At 40.6% G+C, this 24836-nt stretch overlaps 2 protein-coding genes across 4 annotated transcripts in view; one reads left to right on the top strand and one right to left on the bottom strand.

Annotated features, from left to right (window-relative positions):
- Nucleotides 1-13498, bottom strand: part of LOC111864465 (adapter molecule Crk) — a 43152-nt gene extending 29654 nt beyond the window's left edge. The window contains exon 1 of the mRNA XM_023851724.2: nucleotides 12926-13498. Coding sequence (XP_023707492.1) covers nucleotides 12926-12960 — 35 coding nt within the window. The 5' untranslated portion in view covers nucleotides 12961-13498. The remainder of the gene's footprint in view (nucleotides 1-12925) is intronic.
- Nucleotides 13499-13538: 40 nt separating this feature from the next.
- Nucleotides 13539-24836, top strand: part of LOC111864469 (integrator complex subunit 12) — a 23396-nt gene continuing 12098 nt past the window's right edge. The window contains exons 1-5 of one of the 3 annotated variants that reach the window (XM_033751435.1): nucleotides 13543-13645; nucleotides 14798-14965; nucleotides 16053-16221; nucleotides 21872-21967; nucleotides 22165-22424. In XM_033751435.1, coding sequence (XP_033607326.1) covers nucleotides 16063-16221; nucleotides 21872-21967; nucleotides 22165-22424 — 515 coding nt within the window. In that variant the 5' untranslated portion in view covers nucleotides 13543-13645; nucleotides 14798-14965; nucleotides 16053-16062. The other 2 variants (XM_023851730.2, XM_033751434.1) reach the window with 2 other exon arrangements.

Genomic DNA, 24836 nt, shown 5'->3' with positions numbered 1-24836 from the left:
TCGCGCGCCGCCTAGTGACAACGTACCTCCAACACGCTAGTCGTCAACCAGAGTCTATGAACCATCAGCTGCTAAGCAACGACTCGGCAAAGACGTTTCCCGGAGATACAATTCTTGGTAACCATCGCTGAGTCATAAAGAAAGGCAACTGAAAGATGTTTTCTCTGGAGGTCAGGGGAGAGAATAAAACACTAGGTCAGTTCAGTTAGTCAGAAGATTACAGCTATCTGCTGTGTGTACTAGAAAGTAGATTTTGTATTGAAACTGCAGAAAACTATATTGTCTTCCAGGTAAGTCAGCTACACCAGGTCTTGACTGGAATTAGTGAACTGAAAGAAACGTGTGTTCGACAGAGTGGTTTATACAAACATCATGTTACATGGAGTGCTCATGGTCAACTCCCATTCAGCAGAAGTGGTATCGGTGAAGTATGCCACCTGGTTGCGGCTATGAGAAACAACAAACAAATGGTGAATCTGGGTGCACACAAAGATGGCGGACACCCCACAACCTGGATTCTGGATATACTGGAGACAGGAGCTATCAAACCTGAAATGAATGCCATGCCATAATAAACAAGCGCTCAGAAGCGGCTTCTGTAGTACAACAGATACATGAAGTGATCAGTGGCATTGAAACCCTTGCCAATGCACACCGGCTAGAGTGGGGGAAAGCTCTCAGTGGACAACTGCTGTAAACAGTGCAGAGGAGATCAGAGCAAAATTTTGCAAATTTTTAGATGGGAAGCCGCTTTTCAGTGCACTCTATGGCATGTACATGGTAACATTGAAAGAATTTCAGGATGTCCCAAAGGTGAATGCACAGGCTGGACAGAATGAAGCAATGAACAAAAACTCACTGTAATCAACATCCCAGGATGACGACTTCCCAGAAGTAAAGAGACACAAGAGGCATATTCTAGTGAGACCTCAGATACGGCCAAGAAGCCCACCAAATCAATTCCAACATCCACAGCTGTCAAGCAGACTCCAAAAGCAGTGCCAACTCAAAGCTTCTTTGCATCACTCAGAACTAATGACATGGACATGGAGCAGGAGGCTCCCAGAAAATCACGCAGGCCGCTACCAATAGTGATGACTTCTGCCACAAACCTAATTCAACTTTAAAGTGACATAAAAGAACACATCAAAGGAGACTATGAATTCCGAAATACACAAAGTGGAACTCATATCATAAAAAATGACGGACCATTCAGCCATGAAATCATATCTGGAGAAAAAAATAATCTCCAGTATTTCACATTCTCTCCAAATTCTGAAAATCTCAAGATAATAATCTGACACCTTCCCCCAGATATCCCAGCAGAAGATACTTTCAAAAGCCATGAGGACTTAGGCTTCAACGTCATCAACGGGAGGCAACTGGCGACCAATCGAAGAGCACCAACTGGAAAAATCTACGTGGAAACCCTCCCGCGTAAAATCGCAAGAGACATTGAAGCTGAATAGCCTTAACCATATAATTATCAAGGTACAATCATACAGAGCTCAGACTGGCCTTACAAAGTGCCAGAACTGCCAAAACTTTGGCCAAGTCTGCAAGCAACCCCCATGGTGGTGGCCACCTGCATAGCGAATGCCCCGAAAAGTTGATTACAGAATCTACGCTGAGTTGCTGCAGTTGCACCCTGGTAGGAGGGAAACCTCATCCAGCGTCATACCGAGGCTGTAGCCATGCGAAAGGAGAACTGCAAAGGAGAAGAGCAAAGTGAGCTCCCAAGGGATCCTATGGGATCATGTTCTTCTCTAAGATCAACTCACCATAGCAATTATACGCAGCTGCACTGTGTCAAGTCACTCAACACCAGCAGCCACAGGCACTGCAGACAGAAATGAAAAGCCTGTGGCACCCCATGCAGCAGTATCTGCCACTTCAGGAAATTCAGAAAACAGGTCTGTCAGTACAGGCTCTTAGTTCGACTAATGACACATTACAAGTAGCCACTTTAGTGCAACAGATAATGATACAGCTCAGTGATATTATGCAAAAAAAAAAAAGACAAAATAATAGTCAGTACAAAAATGGTACTTAACTTAAGGCAACCAAATGGCTGCTAGAGTTCATAGGCTGCTCGAAGTCATAATATTTAATGCAACTAACATTTGGAGGCAGCACTCTGAGCTCAGTAAACAGCTGCAAGACATATACAGATGTGGCTCTGCTCTCAGAGACACATCTCAAACCCCATGAGAGAGTCTTTATTCCAAATTACCACTTCTGTGGTACTGACCACTTCCCAGGTAGAAAAGGCTTCCGCCTCAATGCCGCTGCAGTAAGAAAAAGCATTCCCCATAACCAGGTAGATGTTCCTCTGCTTCTTTCAATAGAAGCCGCAGGGGGCTGGTAATAGTGAAGGGCTACCTGCAGCAGTCTATAAGACCGCAGACCACACTTGGAATGATACAGACATCACTGAGCTCTTAAGCTTTAGACATAATTCGATACTGGCAGGAGATCTGAATTCTAACATCCATTTTGGAACAGTGTAGGCACCAACTGCTGTTCATGGACCTTTAGGAATAACATATCACCCGGACAAGAAAGCCAATGTGATTGTGGACTATTTAGAAAACCAATTCACAACTCATGACTTGTGTCATGAAAACCATGTGCGACAAGTGGAGACTGCAGTCCATGCTTTGCTCACATCTGTAGGCGGAACGGCATTAGGGGAAGTAAGACTTTGTGACGTACATAAATTAACGAATTCATTAATTCATTGTTAAAGACTTGTGGACTTGATGGCATTCCAAATGAATGCCTCAGGCATCTTCCGAGAAGACCACTGGTACACCTGACACATTTACTTAATCACTACCTTTGGCTGTCCCATTTTCCGAAGCCTTGCAAGGAAGCACAAGTTATAAAGTTATCGAAACCCAGTAAGGACCCAAAATTTTCTCAAAATTTACACCCAATTAGCCTCTTGTCTTTAACAGGCAAGCTATTTGAAAACGTTATCCTGCAAATAGTCCAAAGGCACACTGAAGGAAAGGGCCTGATTAATGCAAGCCAGTTTGGTTTCCATGCCCATCATAGCACGACATTTCAATATGAGGCTTACAGACCATGTAACCCTAAATTTCAACAATAACAGGCCTACGGCTGCTGTATTCTTGGATATTAAAAAGCCTTTGATACAACATAGTACATTGGCTTGCTACATAAATTATCTACATTACAATTTTCGATTAGTTTAATCAAGCCTATTAGCTCTTTCCTTTCTCAGAGAAAACTCAGTTTCAGTCAAAGGTGAAATGTCTACGCCAAGGGATATAAAAGCAGGGGTGCCACACGGTTCTGTCCTGTCCCCCACATTGTACATTATATATATAATCGACCTGGCTCAGAATATGGAGCAGTGGAGGACGCTTGTAAACATGGTAATGAACCTTTGGGTTCCATAAAATGCTGGGAAGCTCTTGAGTAACTGCACAATTGGCAGCTTCTCAAGAAGGGCTCAGCTCCATGAGTGATGATGATATATAAATGATACGCCTCAAACACTTGGTGTCCTTTGGGTCTCTACTGATGACACCTGTATATATGCGACAGACCCCCAAAGAGGGTTATATTCTCAGACAGCTGCAGCGAGGTCTCAGTGCTATTGAGACATGGTGTGAGCACCGGAATATAAAAATAAATGAACATAAAACTCAAGACAATCTACTTTTCTCATAGACTTAGGCCCCCTGAGGCTCATCTTACATAGAATGGACAGAATATCCCCTATGTCAATTATGTAAAAAATATGGGCGTGATCTTTGATAAGGGGATTATGTGGAGACTTCACATAGAAATGATTGAAGCCAAGGCCTTCAGAACATTTATTACAACATACTTCTTATTCAGAAATGAGTGTTTAAGTACAGACATTAAACTAACCCTCTATAAGGCACTGCTCATATCAGCCCCGTCTGGGAACTAGGAGCAGACACGCACCTCTTAAAATTTGGGCACATGCAAAACAAGGTTTTGAGCAAGGTGCACAGCGGTCCGCAACTTGCACACAGCTTTCAACCTTCCGTATGTATATGATTATATAACAAAATTGTGCAGGCGACGAGCAGAATTCACACACAACCATGAGAATGAACAGAAAATACAAGAGATTTAAACTTGGCGGTGGTGACACTTGGGCCATTCAAATAACTAAGCTGCTGTCGTAGCATAAGGTACGTAAGTTAGGCATGATGTACTCTGTAAAGCCTGTACTGACAGAGGACGACTACACTTTACAATTCACTATTAGATGCGCGCGTGACACACACACACACACACACACACACACACACACTAGTGTCAAGAGTCACATCGTTAGTAGCCATTGCTCAGTAGTGACTTCCACCGGGGGACGTTCCCCTTCCTCTGAGTTCCTGAACTATCTCCAGCCTCAGCTACCAGCTACTCTCGGCTATCAATTAACTAGGTATGAACTATTAAGTAGTATGAGCCTTATGATACGACTGACGGCCAGTCGGCCAGTATATCTTGGAACAAAGCACCCATCTGGGGCCTACGACCAGATTTATATTACTGAACCACCTCTGTGGTCTAGTGGTCAGCGTTCCTGGCTACAGATCCAGAGGTCCGGGTTCGATTCCTGGCGCTAGCAATTTTTTCTGAGAAGCATTGGGTCTGGAACGGGGTCCACTCAGCCTTGTGATAATTGAGAAGTTATTTCAAGGAAATAGCGGCTCCAGTCTAGAAAATCGAAATTAATGGAAGTGGGGATTTGTTGTGCTGATCACACGACACCTTCTATCCGCTAAAGTTGGCCTAAACTTCACCGACAAGCGGCGTTTGCTTGGTCGGTATAGTTCACTTGTGGACTAAAATCATGGAGTTTTTTGATTTGTCTGACAGTTGAGGGTTTGTTGGTATGGGGCTCTCTCTCTCTCTGACGAGAGGACAGGTGTCATTTACAACTGCTACTGGCCCCCAGTAGGCGCAGTCATTTTTGGGTCCGAGTCCCATGGGACTCGTGATTGTATTTTACTGTCTCAGATTCGCAGAGCTACAGTGGAGGTAATAGACCCTGCCTCCACACAGGATTAACTCAAAGTCAAAGCCACTTTGTGACTGACGGTCAGTCAGTAACTCTTGGTGTCAAGCTCCTTCTGGGGTTCATGATCAGATATTTATTACTGTTTAACAGTAACAGTCTTGTTTTTTGTGGGGCACCCTCTCTAATGAGAGAACGGGTCTGTCTTTTGCATATGCTGCTGGCCCTTGCCAGCGCAGTCTTTCTCGAATCTGAGTCCCTTGGTACTGGTAACCATATTTTGTCTCAGATTTGAGACTTCCCTTTTCGTCGCCTCCTACGACTCGCAGGGTCACGGTGGAGGTATTTGAACCCGCCTCCACACGGGTTAAGACACTACCTCAGGATTAACTCTCATTAACTGTACTGCTTATAACGTCTCAGCAAGGACCGCACAGAAAACATCGTTCCTTTGTTGTGAATTCCAAATGTTGCCATGCAAACATGTTTGTTTGCAAAGCCATTATCCAGTAACGATTATTGTAAGCTGCATCTTTCGCGGTCGTTGCCTAGCAAATGGATCTACATTCCACAACACATAAACCCTTTATATCTAGTACTAATGAATGTACAAGCTGACATATCTAAACTGATTAAATACAATTAAATAATAATAAATTGTGTACCTATGTATCGACGGATTTATGAAACTTAAACCTGTGTAAGTTGGAGGCTTAATTGTGTGATATAGTTGTGTTGTGACAGTCTTAATAAAAAAGTTATTGTGTTTACTGCTCACAGAGGAAACAATTTCATGCATATGACACATGACTGTCCCTTTTCAAGCAAAGAACAAACCTTTAAACAGAGAGAACATTTAAAACCATTTCGTAATATTTTCATAATTAACATCATAAACCCACTCAAATTGCCTTATATCAGTAATAAATAAAGTACAGCATACATAAATGCTTATTTATGCAGCTTTTATGTGAACAGTGACAACTTCTGACTGCGATGAAAATGGCAGAATGATATTAATGAGGATCAAACACCTTCTACAGCTGCTACTGTCTATACATATGCCAGGTCTCAAACATTCCATAGTCCTGGTTTTACCCAAAGCCACATGCCTTGCCCCCTACTTCAGTTATTTCTGGAAGTTCCCACTGACACTAATTATAGCATGACTTTGGCCTCTACAGAGATGCTGACCCAGGAGAGGGTTTATGAAAATCATGAATAAAAACAAACTTCCCTCAGTAACGATGATTTTAAAATAAATTCTGGAACACTTTATGCATAAAAATCAATATTCCACATATTACACAAATTACATAAATAATATAATTAATATTAGCTAGATGAAAAAATTACCTTAGACTATAAGATAGTAAAAATTTTACCATGGCATTAAAAATGCTATGGTTTTGGGTAAATATTATCTAGAATGCTTGAATCGAAAACAAAATAAGTGAAACTCCAAAAATCTGAATATATATACAGGGAGGACTTCTACTTTGTTGACTGGTTCCTCGGCTCTGCATTTCAAGGTGAATAGGTAGCCACTTGTCCCAAGGTGCATACGGATTTTGCCGATGAATCTGCATGCTTAACGGCTGATAATGCTCAGAATGAAGTAGTTACAATTCATAGATCACAGGAGGTGTTGAAAATGCTGTCCGTCTATACACAGATATCTTTCGTAATTAACTGTTTCGTTAAAAACAAACAAAGGCAAAACCATTCTTCTTCCACTTACAGCATAACAGACTTTCACTAGATGGAGCGGGACTTTGTGGGTTAAATGTGGATTCTGTGAATTCCAGTAGCAAACATTGTGCGTGTGTAACACCGTGGCGGCAGGGGGCGTGGAGGGATCCCTCGCCGCCGCCGCCACGGGTAACGTCCCTGCGACGGGGGTGGATTGGTTGTCTCACCGCTGTCGCCACTTGTAACGCCGTGGTGCAGGAGGGCGTGCAAGTACCCCTCCTGACCACCTCAGCTTACGCTGTAAGGAGTTAACACAATAGTCCTAGCTTACCCTCAGCTAGGATTCTCCGGTTTCGGGGCTCCCTTCTCTCACTTAAAGCTGCCACCATTTGTCTTCTCTATTGTGGGAACTACCCCCTGACATATAGTCATAGCTCCTTCTTGACAACTCCTCATATAGTTTACAGGTAGCCACGTGTTACATCATTAATACATCTTCAGGGGGCGTTGGTATCAAGGCTACTAACTACTGCCTGTGTGGCAGGTGCCTACCCCTGTCCATTCCTAGTACCTTCCCTTAAGCATTCGGCTGCTGTTGCAACTCTCATTTTGGGGTAGGATCAGCTGGATGGGTCGAGGAAAGGTGATTATGGAGTGTGAATCACAATTCCCTGCATACATCCTATCCTATCTACTCTATCTATTTACACTCTTATATTTACATAATTTACAATATTTACATTATTACAAGGCCGACTTTCACGTTCACAAAATCCTGCCAATGATCTCTATTCGGAACCAAATGAACTCAGTCTAAACCATACGATCTTATTTCTTTATAGCCCATTTTAATATTACTCTCCTATATGTGACTAGGTCTTTACAAATTTGTCTCTTTCCTTTAGGTTTTCTGATCAAAAATGTATGCACATTTCTCTTCTCTCCTATAAGTGATACATGTTCCAACCCTCTCAGCTTCCCTGAGCTAATCACCTTAATAATATGGTGAGAAGCAGAAATTGTAAAAGTCCTAATTATGCAATTATCTCCACCCTCCTGTTACTTCCTCTCTTCAGCCCACATGTTCTCCTCAACACACTGCTTACGAAGACCCTCAGTCTTTGCTCATCTTCTAATGGGGGTGCCAAAGTGAATACAAAACATAAGGACAAATTACAGTTTTGTATAGTTTAATCTATGTGTTTCTTAATAGCAGATGGGAACACAAAGGATGCCAAAGTGAATGATAATATTTATTCCCCAAATATAATCTACTCTTAACTAACTACATACTAATATATCACCCTACTATAAGAAATACAGTGACACCTGAATTTTATGTTTCTTAAGCGCCACTCAGAATGAATGTAAAATCAACAAAAAAGGAAATGTAAATTTACATAGCTACTTAAATTAAACAGACTAACACTGTACTGTAATCTAGTTCACTTCTTCCACATGTCCATTAAAGAATGTTACTGCTTCATCGCTTCCTACTCAATCCCGCACACCTCATTCTCAAAACTAATGAGGGCAGCCATCACGTTATCATTGACATCAAACTTCATAAAACGTTCTGACAGAGTCACTGCCCAACAGTGCTCACAACAATGTTGCTGGAGGCCCATCCTCCTCCTCAGACACATAAGATGTAAACTTAGACATCCACAATTTGTTCTGTGGTCAGCACCTCACACTGTTACAACATTATTATGTTAGGATACATATTCTTAAAATGATACACCTGTTTTAGTTGACCCGTCATGTCTGGTTTTGCCGAGTTCTGTTGCCTTTTCACCATCAGTGGTCTGAATTAAACAGAATCCACATTTCTGGCAACAGCTAACTACTGCCATAGTGCAACAGAGCACCATGATTCTGCAATGAAATGCTGTGCATCCAAAACACTTACCTTCATGAGTGTTGTATTATGAAGCAACTTGTGATCAGCCATACAAATACCTTCCTTACAAGTTGCTTGTGGTAATAATGTTTGAATCACCTGATTATTCCCTGGTCCAGTGGTTGGAGAATAATGGGGGAAGGAGGGGGATACAACTTTCACATTCCTTAGGCCCCCCATACACACACAGTTTGGCCTGCCGATCGACCTGCAGGTAGAACTGATGGACTGACGGGTTTCCTACAGTCCAAACAATTGGCCGGCCGGCCGCACCACACACATCAGTTTTTCTTTCAGCCTTGAACTGTGCAGGCCGAACGGGAGGCCAAACTATGTGTGTATGGGGGGCCTTAGGTTGCTTGAGCCTTGGGGATGAGCAGCACAGAGGTCAACCGAAACTAAAGTCTTTGCATTTTGGGAACTCATTTCGGCATGTAACGCCCTTAAAGTCAGTACAGATGGCACATGCTTTCCATTGGCTACATCTTTTGTGGCCAACTTTTTGGCATTTTCAGGCAATGAAGGTTTTCATTTTTCCAGTAACCAATGCTGGGAGTCTGTAAGTTCCATTGGCATGCCAGCCTAACAGAACCATTATCCTCTCCTTGTACAAGGGGTGGACATAACACACATGACATAATCACACAACATACGATTCATTCTAATTAACCTAAACCACAGAAAGGTTGCTACAGCAATCGTATGTTGACAACTTGCTGAGGGAAATGTAGACATAGCACTTATTCAGGAAGCTTGGATATATAGGGGCCAAATAAGAGGCTTAACGAATTCATGGGAAACAGTCTACTCTGTGGTACCTGGAGAAAATGTGAGATAATGCATGTATGTTAATATCATGTTAATGCTTTACCCTTGCTGGAGTTCTGCTCCAGAGACACAATAACAGTGAGGATGACATACACATTGGGCGGAGGCTGTGAGGAGCTCATCGTCACTTCAGCCTACCTTCCATATGACTTGGATGAACCACCACCTTCCAAAGAAGTGAGGGACATCATTGAATATTGCCCATCTCAGAAAAAAGCAGCTCATCATTAGGTGTGACGCCAACGCGCACCACACATTGAGGGTGAGCACTGATATCAACCCAAGAGGAGAATGCCTCATGGAATATTTGGTGAATTTGAACCTTGATATTCAAAACCAAGGTAACGAGCCTACCTTTGTGGTCTGCAATAGGCAGGAGGTTATCGACTTGACACTAGGGACCAATAAAATAGGAAACCTGGTAAGTAATTGGCATGTATCTGATGAGCTCTCCCTAACTGATCTCAGATATATATGCTTTCAAGTAAACAACATTACAGTACTAGATCAAGCCACTTATAGGAATCCTAAGAGAACCAAGTGGGAGTCTTACAAACACAACCTAAAGGTAAATCTGGAGACCATCTCACAAAATATATGTACAATAAAGGATGTTGATCGGTCTGTTGACAAGTTGTGAAGTGCTATTATCTTGCCCTTTAATCGGAATTGTCCTGCTAGGACCACTTGTGAACCAAGGAGAGCACCTTGGTGGCGTAAACAGCTGAGTGGGCTTAGAACCAAAATGAGATGGCTGTTTAATACAGCTAAAAGAACAGGGCAGTGGGACACCTACAAGGAAGCCCTTACCTGTTACAAAAAAGAAATAAGGAAAGCCAAGTGATCCTCGTGGAGGAGGCACTGCCGGGAAATCAATGATGTACCAAGTGATGGCACACTCATGAGGATCATGGCAAAACAGGCGACCAACAAGGTCAGCACGATCAAGCTGCCTAACGGCCAGTATACTCAAACAGGAAGGGAGACACTGAACGAACTATTCAGGGTTCACTTTCCTGATTCAAAATTGAATGATAATTTGGACTATGGACAGGGTCAGCAGAACTTGAGCACTTGCCAAAGCAGGACAAACAAGGCAGACTGGAACCTGGCCAAAGCCATAATTAACCAATCAAAAATCAGATGGGCACTGAATACCTTTAGAGCATTTAAGTCAGCAGGAACAGATGGAATTGTACCGGCACTTTTGCAGCAAGGGGCAGAACTCTTAGTTCCACACCTATGCCGCATATATAGAGCCTGCATGGCACATGACTTTATCCCCATGGCCTGGAGGAAAGTTAAGGTGACATCTATCCCAAAGCCCAGGGAAATTTGAGTACACCAAGGCTAAGGCTTATCATCCTATCAGCCTGTTGTCTTTCCTCTTGAAAACAATGGAGAAAATAGTGGATAGGAATATCAAGGACAAGGTGTTCAGGACATGCCCTCTACACCGAAACCCGCATGCCTACCAAACAGGTAAATCTACCAAAACTGCACTACACAATGTGGTAACATGCATAGAAAGTGCGACTGAACATAAGGATATTGCCATAGGAGCATTCCTTGATATAGAGGGATCTTTCGATAGAACCTCATTTCATATAATCAAACAGGCCACTGGGAAGCATGACATAGAGCCTGCAATATGCAGGTGGATCAGTGCTATGCTGGAAAGCAGAACCATAGCTGCTACATTATCAAGATTAACCCGGGAGCATCCACGTCTAGGGGTTGTATGCAATGGGGGTGGGGGGGTGTGCTCTTGCCTCTACTATGGAGCCTGGTCATCGATGATATCCTATGGCGACTTAATGATGAGTAGTATACAGTAGGATAGGCTGATGATATAGCAATCCTCATAAACAGGAAATTCCTTTCGACAGTGTCTTCAAACAGTTCTGTACACGGTCCAACGATGGTGTGAAAGAACACGGCTTTCCATCAGTCATAATAAGACAGTAATTATACTGCTTACCAGGAAGAGATATATAAAGAGACTTAAGGAACTGACCCTCTTTGGACATGCAGGAGCATGTTTGGTAAAACTTGGGGACCGCAGCTGCATGTTGTGCATTGGACTGCGGTTGTAAAACCCATAATTACATACGGCACCACAGTATGGTGGCCCAGAGTTAAACTCAAGACAAGCAAGGCAGAAATTAGCAAACTGCAAAGGTTGGCTTTCTTGGGTGGGTATCACAGGAGCAATTCAAACATCTCCAACAGCTGCACTGGAGATACTCCTTGGACTCCCCCCCCTGCATATACAGTTGGAGACAGAGGCCAGGGCAAGAATCTACCGTCTCCAGTGCAGCGCTCAACGGAAACCTAGATCTGATAGTTTCGGACATGCATACATAACTCAGAACATGAAAAAAGAACCCATATTACAAACAGGGTCTTACAAAATGATACCGAGACATGTATATGAAAAACCCTTCAGTCATATTTCCTGACAGGAGTGAATTGGAAGATGGGTTTTTGCCCGACAGAAAAGGGGGACTGATCTGGTATACAGATGGTTCCAAGATAAATAAGAGCACAGGAGCTGGTGTGTACTGCTATGGCACGAGGCAGAAACTTAGTTTCAGCCTTGGGCAGTACACGACAGTATTCCAGGCAGAAGTATATGCCATTAAGGCAAGTATTATGGAGAATTTAGATAGGAACTATAGAAATAAGAACATCTACATTCTATTTGACAGCCAGGCTGCATTTAAAGAGCTTGAAAAACACCAGATCAACTCAAAATTGGTCTGGGATTGCCACCAAACCCTCTTGGAACTGGCCAAACATAACAGGGTACAACTGATATAGGTGCCGGGACATGAGGGTATTGCTGGAAACGAAACAGCAGATCAATTGGCTAAGATTGGAGCTGAACATCCATTCATAGGACCTGAACCAGCCTGTGGCATCTCTGTAGGAGTTGCCAGAAAGGCAATCAGTGACTGGACAAATATGAAGCACAACAAATACTGGGGATCCTTGACTGGACTCAGGCAAGCAAAGGGACTCATACGAGGGCCCTCTACTAAGAGTGAAGGAGCTGTTGGACACCTCTTCAAACTGGGACTAAGTAACAGTCCCACTTGTGAGAGGTGTCAAGAAGAAAATGAAACAGCCACACATATCCTGTGTGAATGTGAGGCCTTAGCTTATTTAAGATTACGTCACCTGGGTCAATACTTTGTGGAACCAAGTGACTATTTTGACGTCCCAACGTACAAAATCCTGCGCTTCATTCGAAGCTCAGGATTGCTGAGGGGATAATCAAAAGGGGAAGCACAATAAATCACGGAAGGTCGCGGTGCAAGGGACGAGAAGAACCACCCCTTATACATTCATTCATTCTCCAAAACTATATATCAGACTATATGGCGTTACATCCCAGGAGAAAACAATCTTCATTCTTTATCCTCAAACAAACACAAACATTTTAGATATAATAACTATGAAATATATCATACCTTGATTTGTCATACGGATCAAAATTTGCTGCCATTATGTATATCTTGATATCCAGCGAGTCACAGACTCTATCCTCTAACTTCACTTCACAACCTTCTTCAGATTAAACTTTTTCATCTTGCTACAACAAACCACTTTATCTTACACGACATACAGACAGCAATGGTCGTATGTATGACGCTTACACGTAACCCACCAAGAAAATATTACGTACGAACATGTGTTTGTATTTACAACATACAATACCGAATGAATAAGTACGCTATTCCTATCACGATGATGTCACATTATCAACTTGTGACAATTACACCGTATTTGGGGTAACAACTGCATTAGAAATATTTCTTACAATAAATGCTCACTTTACACAGCTTGTGCACAAACTGGAACATGCTTTCAACAATATTAATACTCTAATATAGACGGATATCCTTATTAAGCATCACGTTTATAACACAGACAACGTAACTTCGCTAGCTATCACACTGCTACGTTCAAATTCACATACATTCCTTAGCCGCACGCATTACCACCAATTGCTTCGACATGGCTGCCTTCGTTTCGCCATTCAACCGCAAGAGGTCAGATATATATTTTCCATTTCTTTTGTTTCAGTACTAGTAACCTTGAAGATGGTGGAACAGGCATTAATTTGGTTCTAACGTGTGTACCAACATATGTTCTTCTAAATGTTCAATTAGTAACGATTAGAAAGTTCGGTAAGTTGCCGTCGTTGCCGTTGTACGCCGTCGTAGGGGTTGTAGGTAATTAGGTAATAGCATGAATAACAAGTGGAACAAAAATGTATGGCAGTCACTGGGAGGGGTATGCAGTAGCGTAGATGTTTGAGAACTTATTTTGCGAAAATCTCTGGGTTATCAGTTTGTCTTGCATGGACTTCAGGAGCTCCAATATTTGTTCCATGTCTTCAATCTAATTCAATCACTTCTTACAACAAACTGTGGCATGTTTAAGCCCGTAACCACTTTTTGACACCAAATTGTCATGTATCCAGGGTTCTGTGACAAGTATTACTGGGTTGCGGCTTTAGATGAAGCTGCTTTATTGGACAGTTCGTCCACGATTACATTTCTGAACACTACAATCACTCTGACATAACTTCTCCCAGGCAATGCGACCTGACTAGTCCATTGTCTCTGATCACTCTTCTGACTGTTGCAATCTACCCTCTCAAGTAGATTTTCTCATGCTGCCGAGAGACCACCTTATGCAAGGGTTCTCTCTGTCTTCGACGCAGCTTTGGCTGGTATATCCGTTTCTGTGGGAACTCAGCAATTCCGTCTCTGTTGTTTAGACAATTTCCTAGGTAACAGTCTGCCTAAGTATTTGTTGCCACTGAAATATGCCTTCTTATTTGTAGCTGTTGCGTGGCAATGAACGTCATATATTCCAGCTTTTAGGCGCCACACCACAAAAAATACACACACATATACATGGGAAATACATAATGTGATTTTACACATACACACCCACAGAGACACATGCGTGTGCTGTGAGAAGTGATGTGAACTGTAACAAAACGCAGTATGAGCTTCGTCTTGTGGCATTATGAAGGTTCCACTACAGGAACATACAAAGAAAGATCACAATTAAAATTTTGAAATGACATAACTCTGGAACACTGGTGTATCAGACGACTGCATGGCTGCATTTTCTCCACCTAAAGAATGGCCATAGAACTTTGAATTATTTTGAATATATTGATGATAAATATATTTTGAGTGTACTGGTATTTTAGCTGTCCCATGTGGAGGTGGGTTAGTATTCCTCCACCGTAGCCCAGAGAATCGTACAAGACAATGAAAAGGGAACCCAGTGCCTGGGGATGTGACTGCGTGACCCTATTTCAGGGGGACATAACTACAGAGACCTGGTCCTCCAGGTTGGGAGTTGGATGCAAGACTGATGACCTTGCTTTGTAAAAAAAAGTTACAAGATCCAAAGAAATGTAACTTCTAAGGAAGGCTGTGGCAAAAAGAAAAAAGGCTGTTTCACCAATGATGGTGATGATATTTTAGGTACCTCTAAATATACTGTAACATTACTAAACATCTTTTAGAAATGTAATTATCTATATGATTTAGCCTGCAGTAGTGTATTCTGTACTAGGAAAATGTCCTGTAACTGTATTGTATTTATAGGTATTTTATAAATATTTTACTCTAACTTGCCCTACAACATGCATACTAGGATATATGTGTTGCATGTGTCTACCACCTGAATGCACGATGCTCAGTAATTCAGTATGATATATCAAAAGCTCAGCTCTCATTTCATCTAATCTAATATGATTAATTATGAATGCAGTGTAATCACAAATTAGACAAATGAAAAATAAACTGTAAAAGAGTTGTAATATTTCAGGAAACTATTTATGGATATTGTACTCATTACTGAGGTTATTTGCTTACACTGTTTCCATTATCAGTTATTTGAGGGCAACAAAACAGCATGTGAAAGTGTTTGTCCAGACATTGTTTAATTATAGGTGCTATTATCAGCATGATAATAAATGGTATTGCTGTGCACTATCATGGTCTCCCAATGCCAGTCCTCTTTCCTCATTTTCTTTGTGAATTTCTATTTTATTTATTTTTGTAAAATCAGATCCATTAAGTTCTACCTCTGCATGTCTGAAATGTGTATGGCATAAATCATGCCCACAGAGATTGCTGTAATATTTCTAACATTAACTAATCTAAACTAACCAGCCAAATCTTCTTGACTTGGCTTTCCTCTGCATGTTGCTTTTATAAAGACCATCTTGTAATTGACCTTTTGATGGCCTACAGTTCCCATTGGCCCTTCTGGGGGTCCCGTCTCTGTTTCTCATTGCCTGCTCGTTTCTTAGCTTGGGTCATGTTACTTTAAAGATGGAGACAGCATGTTTCTCTGAAACACTGGTAGCAGCCTACCAGAGCACATAGCGTCATATGAATTATTTCTTTGCCTTTCAATTTGTATTAATATCTGCTTGAATATGTATGCTGATGACAGCCTGTTTTGAATAAGAATAATGTGTCTGTGTACTGAACTTAAAGATGTACTAAAGTGTCACAGAGAGTATTAATTTATTGTAATTTTTCAAGTTGTACTTCATTTCAGGACTATCGCAATGGCTTCTTTTGACTTGGACCCAACGTTTACTCGCTGTATAAGGTTAATGCATTCGAAATCAAAGGATTCTGAAGATCAGTTACGAGCAATGCTTGATGACGCAATCATACAGCGTCATGGTAGCAGTAAAACACTGGCTAATATTTTCATTAAAAAGGTGAATTCACATAACTGAGTTAAGATTAAGTTTAATTATATTATAATTAATGTAAAAGAAGTAAAAAAAAGTAAAGTTATCCCTGTACCAGTCCATGAAGGCCCATAGGGTTGTGAGACGTTGAGGGTTCCACACTATCTAGAAAATTGGCTCCAAGATGGCGGTAAGGTTGTCAGCCTTACGCGCCAGCCGCGCTTTGCTCCTCAGGAAAATTATTTAATTAATTCCTGGTACACATTTCTGTTAGAGGCTGAGTAAACCCCAGGGCCTAGTGCAGCTGGAAGGATTAGGTCAACTGAAAAAAATCCAATGACCTCCTCGGGACTTGAACCCACAACCTTCCGGCTTGTAGCATAGCCCCTCAACCAACTACAATATCGTGTGCCCCCATTATTATTGATGTAAGGGAGAAATGATAGTTGTATAATAAAACATTATGTACATGTATTTGTGAAGAAAAATTTTATTTTTGTTCTCTTTCCAGAAATATGTAAGTGTTTACAGGGCACAGAGTTCTGATCCTTTCATGTGCATGTGTATCTCATTAATGAGACATTGGGCAGATATAATGGCTAGATACATAGTTTGTGTTATGGAAGAAAATTTATTAATGTTGCTTATGCCATTTCCTGTCAGCATGTCATGCAAAACTAAAGCACCGCAAATAAAATTTCAGATTTTTTCACAGAGATAGGCATTTAAAAATTGCGAAATTTATCCTAAGTGAATTACTGTAGAATATTGTAAGATATGATAGTTACCTGATAGTATGTACATTTCTAACCCTGTCACCCAGAAAATCTTACATTAAAATCATGCCACACTTCTTACTAATGATTGCAAGGGGTTTCATACTTTGTAATTAGTACCTTTTATGAAGAATCATTGCACTGGTGTAGTTTTCATGCCTAGAGTGTTGTTCTCGTATTACAGGTAGGGAGCTATAGTAGTCTTGAGTAAAAAGTATTTTATCTGAAATATACAGCCTATGATATTGGTACTGTAACTAGTCGACAGTATGTCACTGTAAACCTTGTTTTGGAAAACTAGATCTATTTTTATTATTGCTGCTCCTTATTCCAGCTGGTAAGTATGAGAATAAATTGAATTATCCTGTTCCAGAAATTGCAGAGACTGATTATATAATTATGTAACACATTCAAGCTATTACATGTACATAGATTTAATGCAGTTTCATTTGGCATCATCAGGGCTGTCCATCTCATGGCATGCAGCCCATATTGCCTGTGAATATGCCCTTCCTTTCCCCAGAATATAGGTTTGTGCTTCCTTCCACTTAAAAAAAAGCTGTGAAGTTTGTCAAGAACACTAGGTGGTTCAAATATGACCGGGACTGATTTTTTTGTAAACAAGCCGCACTGTGCAGCAGCTGTGCGACCTTGAGAGAGTGAAGCCACAACCCCCACCCTCCCTCCTGTTAGGGTTAGAACCTGTTCAGTCCTGTCTGGAAGTTGCTAGAGTGATGAGTGAACAGAAGGTACCGCAGAGCATGGAACAACGCATTGTTATCAAATTCTTCGTTGGAGAAAACATCCCGTCCACTGAAATTCACCACAGGCTCCAACAACAGTATGGGGAAGAGTGTCTTTCACGGACCCGTGTGTTTGAGTGGTGTAAGTGCTTCAGAGCGGGCAGAGAGCGCATGGAGAATGAACCGCATGATTGTCGCTGCGAACATCCGTCACTAAGCCAAACATTGATCGTGCAGACGCACTTATTCGTGAGAATAGGCGCATCACTATCAAGGAACTTGTAGCAGTGCTGTCCACCAGTGCTGGTAGTGTAGAAGACATCATGAAATACCACCTGCACTATCGCAAGGTGAATGCACAGTGGGTACCACGCACTTTGACGGACATGAACAAAATGGTGCGCATGCAAGTTGCCAGTTGTCTCCTACAGCAGTTTGAAGACGAAAGTGATGCATTTTTGAAGTCTGTAGTGACCACCGATGAAACGTGGGTGCACTACTTCATTCCTGAGTCCCAGCAGTCATCATGCGAATGGTGGTATACCAGTTCTCCCAAACCCAAGAGAGCGCGGAGGAGCTGTTCGGCAGGAAAAGTGATGGCAACGTTCTTCTGGGACTGGCAGGGGGTTATCCATGTAGACTTTCTGACAGATGCCAGAACAGTCAATGCAGCTTATAACTCAGACTTCCTGGCAACAGACGTGAAGGAAAAGATCCGATCCAAGCGGAAGAGAGGTGGAAAGCAGGTAGCCTTCCTTCAAGACAACGCACACCCCCATATGGCCAAAACAACAATGGAAACCCTCCGGAAATTGAAATGGAACCTTCTGACACATCCGCCATACAGTCCCGATTTGGCGCCAAGTGATTTCTACCTGTTCGGAAGGCTCAAATCAGACTTGCAAGGCATGCGGTTTGTGGACAACAACGCCGTCATCCAGAATGTTCGGGAGTGGATACGCCGCCAACCACAACACTTTTTTGAAAAGGGCATCAGGATGCTTCCAGAACGTTGGAAAAAATGTGTTGACTCCGGAGGGGAGTACGTTGAAGACTGACATGTGCAAGTAAGTGTTTGGCAATTTTGGTTTAAAAAAAATCAGTCCCGGTCATATTTGAACCACCTTGTACATTATTAATAGTGCTTGTCAAATATTGCCTGCAATTTATTAGTTGAGCTGGGATAGCATAGTCAGTATATCAACTGGCTATGGGCTGGATGACCGAGGGTTCAGAGTTTGAGTACCAGTAGGGTCAAGAATTTTCACTTCTCCAATCATCCAGACTGGCTCTGGGGTCCACCCAACCTCCTATACAATGGGTACCAGGGGCTCTTTCCTGGGGTAAAGTGGTTGGGGTGTGAACATGACCACTCACCTCCAAATAGTGCCGAGGCCAAGAAAATGTGGATCTATACATCCATCCCCCATATGTCTTCATGGCATAGAGCTTAATTAGTTAAGCACAGGGACAACTTTTATTTATCAGTTGATTTCACATTACACATAATAAATAACATGAGGTGTGACAATAAAGTTCACGAACTTGCCACCATGTGCTTGCCATGGCAGCAGTGGACAGAAACCTCAGTATGGTTTGATGACTTGGCATATTAGCATTTAACAACTGTGTTGTTGTTGATCTATGGTAGTCTCTTTTTGAGTGGCATCTGTTAATGTCTGAATGTGTTTTGGTGTGCTGTCATGAGAATGTCAGAACTAATATTAAATTTCTTCTTAAACTTGGTAAGAGTGGAAGTGAAATCAGAGCAATGTTAGTGCAAGTTATAGGGATAATGCTATGAAGAAAACAGCAGTTTACAAGTGGCTGACATCTTTTTCTGAGGGAGGAGAAAGTGTCACTAATGAACAGAGATCAGGGTGGCCAGCAATCAGCAGAACTGAAAAAAAAAAAAATTGCAAAAAATGTCATCAAATTGTGCATGAAATGGCTGACTGTCAGGAGCATAGCAGAGCAAGTGAATATTGACCGAGAAATGGTTAGGAAAATCTTAAATGAAGATCTTTACATGAGGAAGGTGAGTGCAAAAATGGTCCCAAAGGAGCTCACATGGCACTGTCTGTGAGGGAGTTTTTAGCTAGTAAACAAACAACCGTGCTGGAACACCATCCCTATTCGCCAGATGTGTTACATAATTAGATAATTATTTGGTTTCCTGGATTATGGTTAGTACATTTTTTCTCACACCCATCAGTTAACCAAACAGGCTGGTCTAGCAGTAATGCTCAAGATTTGTATTTGGGAAGTGCTCAGTTTTAATGTCAACTGAAACACTGGCTATCCTGATTGAGGTTTTTGTGATTTCTGCCAGTCTATCCAGGAAAATGCTGGGATAATACCTCAGTTAGGCCTCAACTGCTCTTTTCAAAACCCCTTCCCATTCCTGAATCATACTAGTCTCTGACTATATACTCTCAATACTGACAGTGTTGTTAAATAGAACCTATGTCTAGGTTTTCTTGGTGGCCTCTTTCCTTATGGCTTTCCCACCAGAAACCTGTATGCATTCCTTTTTGCCCCATTTGTGCTACATTCCCTGTACATCTCATCCTTGACTTGATCATTCTGATTATATTTGGTGAAGGGTACGAGTTCTGAAGCTTCTCATTATGCAATTTTCTCCAGCCTCCTATTATTTCATCCCTCTTTTGTCAAAATATTCTCATCACCCTGTTCTTTGTGTTTGTCCCTTAACATCAGAGACCAAGTTCTACACCCATACAAAACTGCAGGTTAAATTGTAGTTTTGGGTATCTTAATTTTTATGTTTTTACACAGCAGGTGAGAAGATATAAGTTTCTGAACTGAGTGGTAACAAGCATCACCCAAGTTTCACCTGCTCATAATTTCCTTATTAATGAAATTTTGATTTATTATTGTTGTTCCCAAATATTTGAAGTTCTACACATTTTTGAATGATCTGTTAGCTGTCTTTATGTTATAATTTTGCCCCGCATTATAGTGTTGAGTCATTAACATATTCTTAGATTTCTCTGCACATACTCGTAGTTCTGGACCAACCTCCTTACCAGCATCATTTAGAGCTTCTTTGTTTTTCTTTATGGTATCTATGTTGTCTGTCAGTAGATATACATCAACTGCATAGACAAAACTGACACGGTTCATTCAATTTCAGGTCCATTTGGTTTTCTTGGACGTTGCTGAAGACATATTCTAAAGCAAAGTTGAAAAGCAGTGGTGATAAAGCATCTCCTTGTTTTAGACCATTTTGAATAGGAAACATATCAGAGAGATGGTTACCTTTGTGGACTCACTATAAGTTTTATTATGCACATTTAAATAAGCCTGACTAGTTTCATGGATACCCTGAACTTGATGAGAATATTATACAGTACTTTCCTCCTAACTGAACCACAGGCTTTCTTCAGTCTGTGAATAGCTACTGTCTCATTGTCTTCCCACTTTTTCTTTGGTATCTGACAAATGCAGGAATTCTGTTCATTAGTTTGTTAAATCGAAACCTAAACTAATGATTCCCAATCATTTTGTCTATACATGGACTTAACCTTGAGGAATGGTTAGTGGATACAATTTTGTATGAAGCTGATAATGGTGATATGCCTTGATGATTACTACAGTCTGTCCTTCTCTTGTAGTACCTGGTTGAACAAACTTGTTCTGGTCATGCCATAGGTATCTTAGCTTCAAATTTTAATTTGCTTTTTTGGTATCCATATTCTTTCCATTCATGTCATGTGATGAAACAGTTATAATCATTTCTGTTCTAAATCTGATATAAACTTTTGGATTCTATGTAACTTCTCCAAAAATTTTGTTTTCAATTCTGCTCATTCTTGTTTTTCTCTCAATACTTCTAAAATTTTCATAGCCATTTCTCATATTTTGCTTTCATTTCTCTTTGTGCGTGTCAGTGATTAGATGATGTGTGTTAGATTTGGTTTAAGGTATACTTTATGGATTGTTGTTTTGTAGTGTTTCTAGATTTCTTTGTCATATTCTGTTCCTTTTATAGTTGGTGGAATTTAGAACTGTCTTGTATCAAGCCAAGAGTGGATATTGATACTACTTTCAGAGTGTTTAAGAGCGTATGAAAGAAGGTATACAAATACTGATCCACTCAAGTTGATGATAATAATTATATCATATTTCATTTAGGAGACATTAAGCAAGAGAGAAAGCTCAAAACCTTCAAGTTCAAGTGGAAGAAAAGATGACTTTCGTAAAGAAGTAGAAAAGAAGAACTTTGACAAGGTAAAAGAATCAAAATTTTACAGTAGTATTTTGGAGTTATGCCTTAGTATAACATTCTCATGTTGAAATTTGTTAACTAGTATTCTAAATATAATTCTTCTTTACAGTATGATAACTCAGAATCCTGTAGTTTATGTAGTTTGTCTAATATGTATTGGAATGTAGCTCAGCTTTGTATCACTAACTAATTATTCTAGCTGAGTGTGGAAGAAAGTTCAGAGGCAAATCGTGAGGCAAATAGCAGCAAACGGTCCAAGAACAATGATGTTTCTAAACCTGGACATGCCAAACCTTTGCTGAGTGGTAATTCATCACCGTCACCTCACACCATTGTGTTGGGTAATATACATGAAGCAGAACCACTTAAAGATGATAACCTTCAGCCAGAGGAAGATGATGATGATAATGGCATACCTCTTGAAATTTTGGAAGAAGACTTGACCTGTGTTGTTTGCAGGTAAGAAAATATTAGTAAGAAGCAGCATGTTCTGCATATTGTAATCTTAAAATAAACAGTATACCATAAATTGTAATCTTGTTAGTATTCCTTAAGTTATTGAGAAGAGTAATACATTGTCACTTGTAGGAGAAGGGGGGGGTTGACTTATAAGAGGGGTTCTGGATTGGAAGATTGGACTTATTGACACCTTTTACACACACTAGGGTTCTCAGTCTTCACCAGCTGTATGCTGGTAATGGATTTGTAACAGTCTCACTATAACTTAAATCACACATGAAATCTTCTTTTCACAGCCTAATTCCTTTTTTGCCATTTCTTCTCAATCACCTTAGACTGCCATCTCCAGATGCCGACCCATTTCTTGACAACAACCACTGTTCCCTTGGATCTTCTCATTATATAGCCTCCGGGTGGACCCATGGAAGACACTGTCACCTATTGTCCCCTATTGTTTTAGGTGTGTTTAGTGATCTGTTGCCTAGCAATAGACATTCTCTTGTTGCACGTGTTGGCTCCCACGGTAATGTGTTTACTGAGTTGTTGCCTATCAATAGGTCTGTACATTACAATATTCATAAGTAAAGTAAAGTAAAAGTAAAGCTATCCTTTTACCAGGCTGTGAAGGCCCATAGGGTTGTGAGAAATTGAGGGTCCCACATTATCTAGACAGTCGGCTCAAAGATGGTGATATACGAATCCTACAGGTCAAGGTTTGCATAAATATTAAGGAATTGTTTCAACCACGAGACACGCTGCATGCTAACTTCCCAGAAACTATCACAGTGTAGTTAGAATGAGTGTTAGCTGTAATGAAAATGTCCGTATAACAACAGAAATCAGCACTGTTAGTTTCTTAACATTACATATATGGAAAAACTTCCATAAAACAAAGCTTCTGACATGTTTTCTATCTTTCATTATGAATGTGCCAGCAGGATGGATATTGCTGGACCCACATTAATTTTTTAAACCGTAGTGCTGTACTGTGATATACACAATTAGGAGATGGATTTCAAAATTGTAGGTTTCGAGCATCTTTGCTATATCACAAGCACTTACTAGTTTTATAGATTCTTAAATCAAGGATGCACATTATCTCATTGACCATTATGTTTTAGCATAGTCTGTTTTGCCAAGTTACCAGAGCAGAAATTTGTCCTAGGTTGATTTCCTGTCCATAACCTTACTTCCAGAGTTACTCGTATAGAGTGGTTCATTCCTCCATTTCTGGCCATAGTAGGCCATGTTCTGTCTTTGAAGCAAGAAATGTCAGGTGACAGGCAGCCTACCACATGATATGATGGATGTTTGTCCATTTTTGAAAATTGTTTGGCATAAAACCACTTTATGTACTCTGACATTACAATGAGTGCAAAAGGAACTGTCCTCCAATATCTAGCACATTTTGCAACAATGTAAAAGGTATCTTGGCAGCATTGAATTTCATCTTCTGTCAGACTGTCAGTCTGCATGAAAAGTTCCTGCTTGCTCCCTGCTCAGATTACTTTTTGACTGACAATGGAGGTAGTACATTCACCTGAAATGTTACTAAATATCTACCAGGTTAGATGGTGTTAACATCCCAAAAGACAGTATGTTCTTTCTGCTTCTAGTTTCCCAAGAGATAAAAATCGCATATTCCGATCTTGGAAACAAGTTGGCTGTAGTTCTTAAGTGATTATTTGTCCATCACCCACAGTCACTGTGATGCATGCTGCTTCAGTGTCCTGGACACTTCACTCCAAAAACTGTTCTCATACCACTCTGATTTAACATCATTAAATGATGCCCAGAACCTAATAATACACAATATATTTAAACAAAAACCTAAAGATAGTTACTACTATATACGGGAAATAAATGATGTTTCAATTACTAATTTTAATAACAAATTAAGTTATGAGTTATGGGAAGACGTAATTAATGAAAAAGATATAAATACTGCCTCTAACTTTTTCCTGAATGTATACTTAACAATATTTCACTCTAGTTTTCCCTTAAAAAAAGTTCATACCCGCTCTGCCAGTAAATCCTGGCTAACGCCTGAAATCAGGATTTCATGTATAAACAAAAAAAAGCTTTACTTAGCTCAAAGAAATAGTGATGATATAAATTTAATTAAGTTTTATAAGAATTACTGTAAAATTTTAACTTCTGTTATCAAACTTGCAAAAAAGAAACATAACAATAATATTATAACTCATTCAAATAATAAAATTGCAACTGTGTGGAATATTGTAAAGAGTACTTCGAAAATAAAACCTAATGTACCCAATATAAGTACTATAAGGGTAAACAGTAATTTATCCTCAGATTCTCAGATTATTGCTGAGGAATTCAATAAATATTTTGTATCAGTTGTTAAAAATAATCGCTCAGCTAATGACACTTCCAACCAAGAAAATCCTA

Source organism: Cryptotermes secundus, unplaced genomic scaffold (assembly GCF_002891405.2).
Source record: "Cryptotermes secundus unplaced genomic scaffold, Csec_1.0 scaffold706, whole genome shotgun sequence".
NCBI classification, from domain to species: Eukaryota; Metazoa; Arthropoda; class Insecta; order Blattodea; family Kalotermitidae; genus Cryptotermes; species Cryptotermes secundus.
The sequence above is the reverse complement of the archived record's forward strand: the minus strand, read 5'-3'. Positions and strand labels throughout refer to the sequence as shown.